Below are 14,633 nucleotides of genomic sequence, written 5' to 3' on the forward strand. Positions count from 1 at the left end.
TACAGTAAAGTTCACACAATATATATAAATGTATTGTACCATCAGCAAACACAAAGAACACACCAGCATATTGTTTTTTATGTGGTACATAAAATAATATGCTATTATGTGTTATTACACTAGAGTATTTACTCTGGGAACAATAGAATGCAACATCTCTAAGATTTTTAATATATAGCTCAATAAAAATTTGTGATATGCAGTTAAATAAACTGTACTGGTCATTAGTGGGGCAAAATAATACAAAGTGTACACTGACCTCAAACACATCTCTTCTTGAGCGTTATGCTCACTCAGTAGAAACAAACTAACCATTTTACCCTAAATATTCATATTTACAACATCAGATGCCTGATTGTATGTGAACGCTTTAATATGGGAAGTAGAAGGTTTTAATTTGGAAAAATCTGAGTTCCCAGTTCCCAGCATATGTGTAGAGTTACAATTTTTCCTATTCATTTTTAGCCAGTGGCCTATCTCCTAAATGGACCATGACCTGTATACATTGTATATACAGGTTATTGTATGGACCAATTTGCAGATGGCATCAAAGTAATGCCATGTGCAGGCACATGTGCATTGTGGTGGCAGAAAAAAAACAACAGAAACAGGTGGAGCAAAACTGGAAAGGTCCACTTATTGAGGACAAAATAAACATATCTCCTTTCCATTATTAGCTGTACATTACAGCATGAAATAATACCAGAACTATAACTAGAAATAACATTTCTACATATACTTAGCAATAGGCCTAGTTCTGGTGATTTACATTGTTCTAATGTAATGAAAAAGAATGAATACTAACTCAGCCATGCAAGTTCATTTTACCATGAGTATACAGTTTGATTTATGTATAGCTGCATTTTATGTTATGACAGCAACTGCTCATGCGACGCAAAGGCTTGTGGGGAAATCAGAGGCTGAAAAGGATATGTTGGTGCCTCCTTGGAATTGAGTTAACAGAAGGGCACGTTTCTCTGCCGCATGTCAGGGCTCCCCCTTTTTTAGAAATTGGACAGTCCCATGACGTATGCGGCCGAGAAACGATACAGTCGAAGGTGTCGTGACCACTTTGGCTTTCCATATGTTCGTGATCGTGACTGTGTGGCACTTTCTGTGGCATTTGGCCGTTGCTGATTACGTCGGATTTGGCCATTACTGATTACGTAATTCAAGGAGACGGCGCTGTATTAGCATGTTGTGCTAAATCTGCGGTATACTGCATTCGCTGATTCTTGGTTGGTATTTTTGCTTTTCAGACAAACAGCGATGACGCTGGTTAACATTATTTTAATGTTCATTGTAATGCCGCTATCTCTTTTTTTAAACGTGTCGAAAGTGAGTTTCTGCATAAATAACTACATAGCTAGCTAGCTGTATAGCCACTTAGTCATTTTTTGCTATTTTGGCTAGATGTATGTTTTTGCACACACCTTTAGTTAACATGTTCGACTTTTTATGTCTCTGTAATCTAGACATTCATTCTTAAACACAGAGTACTCTTAAGTGTAGTTTCGTAGGCTAGTCTCAGCAAATGCCTTGTTAGCTAGATAGGGTATCTGGGTTAGCTAGCTTGCTAGTCAGTCAGGGTGGATAGCTGGCTGTATGGTGGGAAATATGCTCAGCAATTTGGGGAATTAATTGAACATTTCAAAGAGATTTTAATACTAAAACACTCTTAGTAAGCCCACTAGCTATTTGCTTTATTTCTATATCGTTGCGCGAGCAGGACAGCCAATGTCTCTCTACGATGATTTGGGGGTCGCTACCAGCGACGCAAAAACCGAAGGATGGTCGAAGAACTTCAAACTACTTCAGTCTCAGCTAAAAGTGAAAAAAGCTGCCTTGACGCAGGCAAAGGTATGCATTCTGTCTCCCCGTCGTGCGCATTGCCGATCTGCAAGGTAGCTGCATGTTTGAAAGCACGTGTAAATGGTTCGGTCCTCCCCGTTGCTCTATCTTCATTCATTACAAGGCATGTAACTAATGAGATTGTGCGGCTGGTCTACAGGAAGTAGGACTGAATGAGAACTTTCTTTCCCTCGCAGACTCAGAGAATGAGGCAGTCGACTGTTCTGGCCCCTGTCATCGATCTGAAAAGAGGGAATGCTGGAGAAGACCGACAGATCTCAGATACTCCTCCACATGTAGCAGCAGGGTTGAAGGTGTGTGCGCGCTTGGGTGAGAGAGACATGGAGAGGAAGATATGTGCCCTTAGCAGAAGCTCACTGATATTTTGTCTTGCATACTTGAGTCATTTTCATAGTTTAAAAGTCATTTTATGTAATCATGTAATGATGAGCTTGGGCATGCTGTGTTGTAATATGACAAGTTTAGACTGTTACAGTTATAAGAGGAAGTGAAGACCGAGATCTGGCTATATGAATCTGTGTAACAGCATTTGAAATGAATTGAGTGCGGGTGTCTGTGTGCATGTGCATGCATGTGTGAGATAGGATTCTGCACCGGGTGGCTTTTCTGCAGGTGATGTTCTAATCCCGCTGGCGGATGAATACGATCCCCTGTTCCCCAACGACTATGAGAAAGTGGTGAAAAGACACAGAGAGGAACGGCAGAGGCAGAGAGAGCAGGAGCGGCAGAAGGAGATCGAGGAGAGGGAGAAGTATGCACGTGCCCATGCACTTGCACACAGCAATATCTCTGTGGCCCATGTGTGTTGTGCATATCGCTGGCTGAGATGTCCTGTGTGCTCGGCTTCCACAGGAAGCGCAAGGAGCGGCACGAAGGAGGAGCCCCCAGTGGTTTCTCGCGGTTCCCCACAGAGGCAGACTCTGATGAAGAAGAGGAGTACGAGAAAGAGAAGAAGAAGAGAAGTGGGTGTCTGGAGTAATTAGCATGTTCTCGCTTTCTCTCCTTTTCTTACACATGAAGTATTTTATATTTAGCCAGTGTTATCTTGTGGTAACTTGTATATGATTTTGGGCTGTTGGCTCTTTTTCCTTCTGTCCCCTAATGTGCAAGCTGCAAATATTTGAATCTTAGTCTTGTTGCATAGATTTTACTGATCCAAGTTCTGTATTCCCCATAGCTATGGGTGGAGCTGCTATTGCCCCTCCAACGTCTCTAGTGGAACGGGACTGTAAGTAAAGCCCTACAGCTTCTTTCGTCTTTTTCTTGTGTTGATTTTCTATATGTAGCTGTGGTTTATTAATAATTTTAAATGTACTGTGGCCTAAGCTCGTCTGGCCGAGCTGCAAGAGAGCACGTGCAGGTGAACCGGTGTATGATGTAGTTTAAATCTATCTCCACCAGGCTGGGCTGTTGACCCATAATAAATGTTGTTTCAGACTACTGGAGGAAAATCTCATTGTATTTGTTAGTGACATCAAAGTCTAGTTTTCCTAACTCCAATGGCTTTTCTTAAAGTTGGACATTATAGTCACACAGTGCTTCTTTTTGCTACGGCAGCATCATACACTTATGACGAGGAGGGTCGTCAGCGGTCCAAGGCGGCGATCCCACCCCCTGTCTACGAGGATGCGGAGAGACCACGTTCTCCCCCAGGCCCCACCAGCTCCTTCCTGGCCAACATGGGGTATGCCTTGACCCCCCCCCCCCCCCCACCCCAACACATGCAAACATACACTGCCACTCAGCTCTTGCACATTCACTTTCAATAAGAATATCAGCCATATTTTGTGCAGGGCTCAAGACTGAGCTGTGTGTAAGTGGGGAAACACAACAGGCTGTGTGAGAGATAATGTCGTACGTCAGCATAGGTCAGAATCACACCCTACATTCGGGTTTCGTTATCTGTCAGCAACGTGACACACTGCTGCAATTGTTAATAGTTAACATTGTATGATGTCACCTGAGGGTAAAAAAAAAAAAAAGCATATGGCCCTGTGTATGTGAGTGGCTCTGTCTATGTAGGGGCACTGTGGCTCATAAGATCATGCAGAAGTATGGCTTCCGGGAGGGCCAGGGCTTGGGGAAGCATGAGCAGGGATTGAGCACAGCTCTGTCAGTGGAGAAGACCAGCAAACGCGGCGGCAAGATCATCATTGGAGACTCAACTGAAAAGAGTGAGTGTACCTACTTACTAAATCTCACAGCACAACAATGGGCATGCAAGTAAACCTTCACAACATGGGGCCCAAAGCTTTGTTGTTCTGACTTTCTTTTTAAATCTCAATTTTTGTTTGCAAGAAACTCATGATTGCATATTAATTTTTTTTTGTACATTTTGTTTCTGTGCAAAGCTTTTTGTAACTGCATGTTAAATTCTGTGTGCTTATATGGGACTGTGTGCGTTTTTCAGATCCAGGATCCAGTCAGAATGCGGCTGAGGCACCTGGCTATAATGCAGGAGTATCAGGTCTGGTCTCAGACATTTGTCCTGTTTTAGGTTGCCATCCATCCTTATCTTTTTCACCTTTTATTTGCAAGTTGGAATCTACAATTCAAACACACACACACCCACACACAAATACATCTGTGTTTGTAGTTTAGCTCCATAAACCACATTCATATGTGTCTGGACTAAAAATCTCAACCTCCAGATCTCTGGAAGTTTAGGGTCAAAGAATGATTGTGATAGCAGTACTGTAAAAAAAAAAAAGTCACACCGGTGTTATGTCACATCCCATGCAATTAGCCATTACTTTGGCCTTGACTCAGGGCTTTTGACAACTTCATCAATGAATCATAGAAGTGATTTTGTGCCACACGTACTGTGCTTATCACTTGCACGCACGCACGTACACAGACATTTACACTTACAACAAGCTCTCTATTAAGGAACTGTAGATGGGAACTCATCATCTTTCAAATGCATATAAACCATCACAGTGTGGTAACATTTATACAATACAGAATGGGCCATTGATTGTGCTTTTGTGTGACGTCTACTATAATCTTCTGTCTAGCGGATCAGACGAAGAAAAACGATGTCAACCCACTGACAGAGATCCTCAAATGCCCCACAAAAGTAGTGCTGCTGAGGGTAAGAGGAGTGGGAAGATTGGGGGCGGGGTTGTTGATGGCTGCATCCATGGATGTGTATATCCATGTGGCGCATGGTAAAAAATGTGCCTCATGAGGTCTGTGTGTCTGTCTACAGAATATGGTGGGAAGAGGAGAGGTGGACGAAGACCTGGAGGCTGAGACGAAAGAGGAATGTGAGAAATATGGCAAAGTCATCAAGTGTGTTATCTTTGAGGTAGGGACACTTCTAGGATACTAATTGGTTCTGTACAAATGTGGATATTCATATTTTCATTGACAAACAAAAGCTATGTATTTGCACTTAATCCAGAAAAACAAATAGAAAGACATTTGTTGTAGGTGTGTGAAGTAAATAGAATGTCCTCAAAAATAAAGACTAGTCCGCACACTACCAGAAAAGAACAGGAAAGACCAACAGATGTTTTGATCAATTTTATTCCATTAGTATGATCTGAATCCAACCAGTGAAGCAGGTACAAATGTTTCAGTTTACATTAGTCAGTGCTCAGGGGAAACCACCTTGCACCCTGCTCTTCCTTTTAGGCAATAACAGCTTAGGCTTCACCTGTACATGTTGTGTAATTAAATGTCTTAGAGACAGTAACAGCAAAAGAAACTAAATATAATGAAGGAGATAAGAAAATGTATAACAATAATAAAAGCCTTGAAAAGATGCATTAAGAAATGTTATTCAGAGGGTTGGGATACAAAGAAGAGGGGGTGAGTGAGACAAAAGGTTATTACAGAGGAAGGTGTTTTGGATTTGTGAGGTGGCTTCCATGTTTCCCATGGTGGTGAATGAAGGCCTCAATCTAAACTTTTTTTACAGTATGGAGGTACATTGCCATTTCTTAATACATCTTTTTAACACTTCGTTATTGTTTACATTTTCCTTTTCTCCTTCATTATTTTTATTTTCTTTTGCTGTTACTGTCTCTTTAAGACATTTAATTAAACAACCTGTATCGGTGAAGCCTAATCTGTTTTTGCTTATTGAAGGTGAGCAGGGTGCAAGGTGGTTTCCCATGAGCACTGATGATGGGAAGTAAGCTGAAACGTTTGTACAAATGGAATAAAATTGATCAAAACCTCTGGTCTTTCCTCATCTATTCTGGTAGTATATGGACCACATTCTTTATTTTTGAGGATGTTCAATTTTTTCCCTCCATTACTGAGCCACATAAGCCACTGAATTGGAACACAGAGGTTCAGCTCTGTCTTTCTACAAAATGAACAAAGGCTTGGATTCCTTGGAGTTTTACAAATGGCCAGTACAAACCTATGCTATATAGAGTAAACGTCTTTCTAGTTTTTTGTATGTATAGTATTCATTGTATAATGGAGTGATTTTTATAAGGATAATTTTGCATATAACATGTTCAGATCTTATGTGTCTTCAGATTTCGGATGTGGCAGATGATGAGGCCGTGAGAATATTCTTGGAATTTGAGCGTGTTGAGTCAGCCATTAAAGGTGAGGCCCCCCCCCCCCCCACACCATACTAATGTAAATACCTAGTGGTGTATAATTCAGGTGCTCCAGTTCTCTCTCTCACACACTGTCAGTGAAGCATGTGAGTGAGCATGGTCCCTCAGGTATTGCATCACCTTGCAGTTACATCAAGACCTCCAGACAATTCACAATCCAAACTGGTTCATTTAATCACACTCAGACACATTTGTTTGGACCAGTTTTCCACAAGTCCTTTGACTTGAACAGGTTGTGGTTTGGGGTAGAAATAGCTGCACTCTGATATTCTATAGGAACTTTACTGTTGTACTGCATCCAAACCTTCAGCAGCTCCACTTTTCTTGTACTGATGAGCAAGCTTGTTGAGATCTGGCCTCCCCTGAGAGGAAGGAAACCAGACACCATGACCTTCGAACAAAGGCCTTATTGAGTATACTTTTTAAAACAGTACACTCAGTGGTGCTTGCTCTTGAGCATAAAGGAACAATATCCACAAACAATGCCAGCATCCCACAGCTCACTTCTAAGAATGAGAGGTCATCGATAGGGAAGATACTCTAAGAAGTGGTGTCTTCACCTGCAGTCTCTTTCACTCACACACACACACACACACACACACACACACACAATGTGACACTGGGAGTGTTCTATTTGGTGCCACTAAATGTACATGTAGGAAAAAGGCATTGCTGGTTTTGTCATCTGTTACAGGAATCAGGAACAAACAGCTAAGTGCTGGAGCTTCCTGTTCAGGGTTCTCAAAATTCAACAAAAAGATATTTAGCAATATTGTAATATGAATAAGGGTTTTTTGTGGATTTAGTTTTTCCTGCTACATCATATGGAATTTGTGACCTTTTTTTATTTCCATATTTTAGTCTGCATATTCTTTCAACCAAAAATTAATTTGTTTTATGGTATAGTTTTGCTATTCTTGGTATGGTATACCAAGTTTTATTTGAAAATCAAATGTGTTCTGTCATGTTTCCTGGCTATAAAGGTAATGAATGACCCATTCTGTTTACAGTTAAGTGTGTGTGTTTGGGCGTCGGCTAACCTTGTGAGTTTGTGTATGTTCTTCCTCAGCTGTGGTGGACCTGAACGGAAGGTATTTCGGGGGTCGAGTGGTGAAGGCCTGCTTCTACAACTTGGACAAATTTCGTGTGCTAGACCTGGGGGAACTGGTGTGAGTCATGGCAACCAGTGTCACCTTCATCTCCATGACTACATCAGTGAAAAGCCAGGAAGAAACGCCTGTGTTCTTTATCTGTACATAAAGTGAATAGTTTTTATATGCCCTACCCTAGTATTGAGGAATATTTAATTTGCAAACTTTTTTCCCCTCTTTTTTCCATTTACTGTATCATCAGTAGAACAGGAAGTATGCTGAACATCTGTTATTGTTCCTTGTTGGGTAGTTGTAGTGTGGTGTCTGAATCAGAAAATAAACAATGTATTTTGGAAGCCTATCCTTGTCCCATTCACCTCCTATCATGCACATAGAGGCCTCACACTGTTGAAGAGAGTAACATTGGTCCCTTATCTTAGTCCAAGGATGAACCTCTAATTGGGCTCCAATTGAATATGCATGCTGTAGACCTTTGGGTTAGCATAGTAGACCATCACTCACAACTTATGTACTATATTCATTGCACAATGTAAGTAGCTAGAGTCTAGGAAAGAAAATCTAGGTCCATGCATGTCTTATGGCTTAATGAGATTGAATGAATCCTGGTTCTTGGTTTATACGACACTCGCCTGTTCCCTTAGGGTTTTGTAAAGTGGGGAACCTACATTTGTCTGGTTTGACATAACCACAGTTCCTGTGAGATCTACATGCTCTGGTCTGCAGACTATTGATAGACCCAAGGCCTGGTTTTTATGTCCCTTGGCCAGGAAGCACACGCAGTACAGAGTAGTGATGAAAGTGCAAACACAAAAGGTGTACCTGCTTTATCTGGGCCTCAAAGAAGCTGTATGTACTTGTGTTTAAAATTATGTCCTAGCCTGAACAAAAATTGTACTCTGAAAGAGAATGTTATACTTTGTGTACTTTCCAAATCTTCAACTGTGTGTTTATTACTGAGTGCATCGATCCTGTATTAAAATATATAATGTATTTGTAGGTGCTGCCAATAAGAAAGAACAACTGAACAGTTGTACTATATAATGTCATAATTAAGGAAATTACAAGAGGAAATTACATTGCCAGAAATTACTGTGGATGTATTTGATAAACTATTTGAGTGGATTTAGTCTGATTTAAGTTGCTTTGGTCTGTATATGTCTAGGTCAATTATGCAGTTATGCTAGTTTGTTGAAGAAAAGAAAGAGACTCTTAAATAATGTGTTATGAAAACCATTCAGGGAATAACAAGAGAAGATAATGAAAATACTACCATGGGGATTTCATTCAGAGAATAGAAAGTGAAATAACAGTTCAAACACTGAGAGGGACACAGTAGAAGGTGCAAAGTAACAAAATGGTGATGACATGATAATGATGAGATGATTTATGTCACATAATGAGGGGTCACTGGTTTGGTGCATAGAGACTAGAACATAGCTGGAGTGCAAAGCATACTGCTAGCTTGTGAGTGCAGATTGACACCATCTCTAGTCTGGAAATTAGGTAAATATCCTGGTTAGACAACATATTATACAGGCCTTAGAGAACATCCACCTTGCAGAATTAGCTGGCTTTGGTACACTGGGGTAAACACCAGCCTTGGCACAGGAATGGGAACAGTGTTTAACTCCCTCTAATTTTCTTTATGAGATGAGCGGTTTGGGCCTTTCCTGGGCCAAAACACTCAACTGCTCCCCGGTGGCATGCTGGCTATGGTCCCAAGAAGTGCATGCATGTTAGTGTGGCTGTGCTAAGCTTTCGAAATGTTTTAACTTGCGTGTTACGCAGTTTGCCTCTTGTTGATCCTGGACAGCTTCCAGTAAATTATGTTTTCTGGAACTGGTGGGTGCATCGTGAGGTTTCTGTCCAATAGGATGAAGGCTATTCTTCTGCCTTGTACTGCTTAGTCGGTTAGGGTTTTGTAGGCATGTAGCAAACAGCTGGTGTTTTTGCGTTTTCACCATTGTTGCGTTATGAGCTAGAAGTGGAAATGTGTTTGCGCATGTGTTTTCAATTACATTTACCACCTTCTGCTGGTGTGTACTTTCCCGGTGTTATATCTCATGGAATGCTTGGTGCACATGCTGTTTTATAGTGCCCCTCTATAAATACAGTGTAGATCATAGTAGAAATTACAGAAGTACAAATCTAATATTTCTAGAACCAGAAACAATCACAAAATAAAACAAATACAACAGAGGTATTTCAATCTCTTCAACTGCTTACAAGTATTTAGTACTGCTTACAACTATGCAAATGTTCTACCCATTCTGTACTAGGTGTTTTGATTGTTTGTCTTTCAGGTCAGACTGCTGTCTTCATACAACAAAATGCCTTGCTTATACACATTGAAAGAGGATCTGTATTAGTCAGGTTATCCCATGTCTTGAGTAAACATGTTTGTGTTGCTATTTGCCTTGTAGTGTCCATTCGTAAACAGATGCTCAGGTTGACTTCAGAATTATCTCTTTGGGTCTTTTTTGTCCACCTAGAAAAATGAACAGTGGTGATCCAGTCATAGAACAATAGTATAGTGTATGTGTACACGTACAGATGCTATCCTGTGCATCACTGATATATATGCCTAGTAATGTAATTCAGTACATGAGCTCTTGCAACAAAAAACATATCAGCCATTTATTTTTGTGTAATCAGTTCATTTAGATTCAGATTTTGTACAACTTTTACATTAAAAGGCTACATATGCTTTATTTAAACTTATTTTATTCAAGTGGGCATTTAAAAATAAAATGCATATATCCTTTGTATTATTGTTTTTATTTTGTAGAATTCCAAAAGACAGTAAGTGGACATTTATGGCTTTTTTTTGTTGTTGTTGCAAGTAGAATTTAATATTGCACAGGAAATATTGCACAAGTGCAAAATTATGTTTAGTAGACAGCTGGCACCTTTGATCTAAAGCTAGGACTACTAACTATTAGACCCCTAACATGTAAAGGACTTTTTATCAGCGGTACCTTTACTAATTAAATGCACTCTGCCTAACAGAAACTTGGACTAGGTGAAATGAAAACATGAGTCTGCCTACAGCTATATACACAGTTCATCAATATTTACAGACCATCAAGTCCTATTCTGAATTTCTTAATGAGTTTACATATTCCATCTTTAATGTAGTTTTTTAAATTTAAAAAAGCAATAATTATTCGAGAGTTTATCATTAACTTTAATGATCCTCAAAACCCATTGAGATTAGCATTTAGTTCTGTACTAGAATCAGCTGGTTACCCTCAATTTATAAGAGCCTACACGTTCTGGACATACACTGGGTTTAACATTGATGTATAGTATAGGTAGAGAAAACATAGTCATCCTACCCCAGTCTGATGCCATCTCAGACCACTCTCTTATTTCAACTACATATTAATCACAACATAGTCACCTCTCCTCACTACCACACCAAATGTGATTGCATCACCTACTGCACCTATAGTTTTATTGCAAATTACTCAGTTCTGTCTGTTCTACCATTAAGTCCTACAGAACTTAATCAAATGACTGAGAGTCAGTGTTTTGCTCCACACTCAGTGGTCACTCCACATAAAAAAAAAAAAAAAAAAAGTGCAGTGGTATAAAAGTTCACACTTGCATTTTAAAACCAAACTCTCATAGAAGAAGGTAGAACATGAGAGGAGAGTGAGACTAAACCATTATCCCTCTAAATAGAGTCTTCTTAATTACATAAATGTGCTGATTACCACTCAAACATCTTATCTATCTTCCCTAAAAGAATATAACAAAAAGTCCTACATTTTTATTTAGTAAAAGCACAGATATCTAGGAATTAAACAGACACCAAAGCTCAGATTCTAACATTAACTAATAATGCCTTTTTTTCAGTGAGAAATTTAAAAACATTAGATAAAATATTCAGATTATTTGGCATCAGACAATTACACAGAATCCAAAAGAACTGTGTTAATGGAGAGTCCTTTATTCCTGTTCAAAAGCCTAAATTAAAATAATTCATTTCCTTCTCAATATCTTAATGTTTCTTAAATATATGCTACCTGAAGTAATCAAACCTCTCTTAAACTGATATTTCTGCATCTATATATGCATATACCAAATATCCAGACATCCCCTGCCCAGTTTTCAAACAGGTGATGATGAAGGCCACTAAAAATGTCACAGGGTGAGAGAACTGAAAATAGGATTAGTATTGTCAGTTTATTGTAAATGTATTTCTAAACTATAATATGATTCCTGTAATTCATAGGAATATTTCACAATGTGATGCTTCCGCTACTGCTCTGTGTGTGTGTGTGTGTGTGTGTGTGTGTGTGTGTGTCTGTGTGTGTGTGAGACATCTCAAGACAAAGGAAAGTTTATTTCTATAAAACTTTTTATGATAGGCATTGCCTGAGAGCATGACAAGGAAACCTAGACTGAAAAGAGGAACCCATTCTCCTCTGGTCAGCACTAGATACCACAACAAAAATGAAATAAGAATTCAAAATGTATTTATATAGCACTTTTTAGAACAGATGTTGTCACAAAGCAGCTTTACAAATGTTGAAGTTCAAGCCTCCAGTGAGCGAGCCAAGGGTGACATGAAGAACAAAATAATCAGTTAGAACAAAATAAGCAATAGGAACACCACAAGAAAAGAAAAATGTCAAGTCCAGTTAAAATATGTTGATACAGACATTTTACTTGTAAAGATATGATAAAGACATTTTAATTTAAGGAGTGCCTTGGATTGGAGTGTTTTTTGTCTCTTTTTTATTGAATTTTAAGATTATATATATATAATAATTATATATATATAATCTAGTTTGCCTGAGACATATAAATAGCACAGTCTTTATGAATCATTTCACTCAGAGGTATCATATACAAAGAAAAAGGCAATAAAACAGAGGCCATAAAACAGAGCCATAAACAAACACAAAACCAACCCTGGTGTGATGAAATGTCACCATTTGTTTACAAACTGATAATGGTAATTTAAGTAAGATCTCAACCAGGAAAGGGCTGTTTCCTTAATCCCAACAACATTTTCAAGCCTATCTAGTAAAATGGTGTGAGCTATAGTATCAAAAGATGCACTGAGATTAAGCAATATAAGCAAAGAGACACAACCTGGATTAGAAGCCAGCAACAGGTCATTACATACTTTAGTGCTGTCTCAGTACTATAATGAGACCTACACCCTGACAGAAAAACTACATGTCTGTGGATCTGATGCAAGTTTGATTCTAGTTGTTTATCTTTTTGTAGGATCTTAGAAACAAAGGGAAGGTTTGAAATCAATTGACATTGGTCAAAGTTAGATTTCTCAATCAGTGGTTTGATACATGCTATCTTAAAATATTTAGCTACATAGGCAGTGTTGAAAAAGGAGTTTATTGTTTTTAAGATGTATTCACATGTATTTGCATAAAAGGTTCCAACTAACACCTCCACAGCTAAAAATACCAGATCACTCCTGAAAGACACCAAGTTTGGGTAATCAGTCATCTTACTTCAGAATTCAATAGTGGTGCCAGGAGTGATAGATTACAATCAATTGTAAAATGTATAGCTACCTATTAAGTTCAGCTAGGCAGCAGGTTCTCACTCAATGTATGTATGTAAATGATAAGATGAATATAAACTTTGATTAATGCAAACTTTAATGCGTTCATTTGGTAATGCTGATTTATTGAAGAATGCCTCAGTGGATCTGTTTCCTGAACCACCACAGAAGCTGCTGAGCGACTGGTGCCATGTTGTAGCAAATTCTTTTGACTTTTTGTTCTTATAACTTTCTTATTGTGTGGAGGTCAATTTTAAAAGTCACCAGTAATTAACTGTGTTCTACATTAGATCATCTTACTGTGTTTGGTTCAATAAACACAGATTTTTTAAATGTTAAAGCAACCAGGTTACTTTGTTTTAAAACAATAATCTAAAAAAAAAAATCCAGCGCTATAGATTAAATATTTAACACTGCAGACATTTGGTTGTTTTTGTTTTTTTTTGGTGATTTTCACCGCAGTGATTTCCACTATGTAAAATGACCATTTGTGGTTCAGTGAATTCAATATTTTAAGTCAACATTTTTTGTACTTTTTTAACGTTACAATCACAATTATTTCTTTACTTGTTCTTATTCATTGTATCTATTTTAAATGCTGCTTTGCTCTCAGAAAACCTCTCTGACCCTTTTCCCCACTGGAAAAAACAAGTCTGCCACCAACCCCAACTGTCACTCACAAAAAAGTGAGTCACCAACGCTGTACCGGGATTAAAAGAAAAGGAAAGCAAACAATTTACTAATTATTATGTTCATATCAGTTTTTTTTAAGACATTATATGTAAGTTTGATACGTTCGACTTCGTTATAGAGTTCCGCACAGCAGTTATTACAGAAACAGAGATGTAATATTCGTTCTAACATAAGAAATGTCAGTGATTATGTTTTAGCTGACAGAATCAGGGTCTGACAAAGCTCACCAAAAAGTGTACTATAGAGAGTTATGTCCCTTTGGCCTTGATTCGTCCCGAAAGACAAAGAAGAGGCCAGAATCCAACTGAATTCTCCGTCAGAGGAATTGCCATTGGGCGAGTGAGCTTCTTCGATGTGGTGCGGTGCAGTGCCCGCTCCAAGCGGCACGCCCTGCACACTCACCCGACGCTACGTGCGGATGCGAGAGTCACCATCAGCTCAAGGCATCTCAGGACACGATTTGGATACTCGAATTTTAAATACCAATCTCCAGAGCGAAGTGACCCATTTAGATTACAGTGTAATGCAGTTCGCCTGATTGGAATATGATAGAACCCAGGATAAATTGTATTTATTCTAAAATGTCGAATATATCATGTGTATTAGTCTCTATGCGTCACATATTAACACGTCCTCAAAGTTTGAAGATATATTGGTGATAGTATGCGATCTATAAACGCTGCAAAAAGGCTGACTCTCACTTAACTGTTGAATTCAACAAACACGATTTTCTCTTATTTTCTTAAATGTTTAAACAAACGAACGCATCAGTTAAATAAAATATATTATAAAATGTTGTTCCTTTCTAATACTCTGTTGCATTAGTGGAAA

General features: G+C 38.8%; 1 protein-coding gene across 1 annotated transcript; it reads left to right on the forward strand.

Moving 5' to 3' along the window:
• Nucleotides 1-1,089: 1,089 nt before the first annotated feature.
• rbm17 (RNA binding motif protein 17) lies at nucleotides 1,090-7,902 on the forward strand. Its single transcript, XM_027020691.3, has 13 exons — nucleotides 1,090-1,238; nucleotides 1,730-1,860; nucleotides 2,049-2,165; nucleotides 2,457-2,623; nucleotides 2,725-2,834; nucleotides 3,050-3,100; nucleotides 3,430-3,556; nucleotides 3,895-4,046; nucleotides 4,283-4,339; nucleotides 4,890-4,966; nucleotides 5,084-5,182; nucleotides 6,369-6,441; nucleotides 7,525-7,902. The coding sequence occupies exons 2-13, from the start codon at nucleotides 1,738-1,740 to the stop codon at nucleotides 7,626-7,628; spliced, it is 1,257 nt and encodes a 418-aa protein (XP_026876492.1). The 5' UTR covers nucleotides 1,090-1,238; nucleotides 1,730-1,737; the 3' UTR covers nucleotides 7,629-7,902.
• The last annotated feature ends 6,731 nt before the right edge of the window (nucleotides 7,903-14,633 follow it).

Source organism: Electrophorus electricus, chromosome 11 (genome assembly GCF_041902795.1).
Source record: "Electrophorus electricus isolate QZ-2024a chromosome 11, ASM4190279v1, whole genome shotgun sequence".
Classification (NCBI taxonomy): domain Eukaryota; kingdom Metazoa; phylum Chordata; class Actinopteri; order Gymnotiformes; family Gymnotidae; genus Electrophorus; species Electrophorus electricus.

Coding starts and splice junctions, on each gene's coding strand:
- rbm17 (XM_027020691.3), top strand. CDS start 1,738: ATGTCTCTCTACGATGATTTGGGGGTCGCTACCAGCGACGCAAAAACC. Junction 3,101..3,429: donor GTCTCTAGTGGAACGGGACT/GTAAGTAAAGCC, acceptor TTGCTACGGCAG/CATCATACACTTATGACGAG. Junction 4,047..4,282: donor TGGAGACTCAACTGAAAAGA/GTGAGTGTACCT, acceptor TGCGTTTTTCAG/ATCCAGGATCCAGTCAGAAT.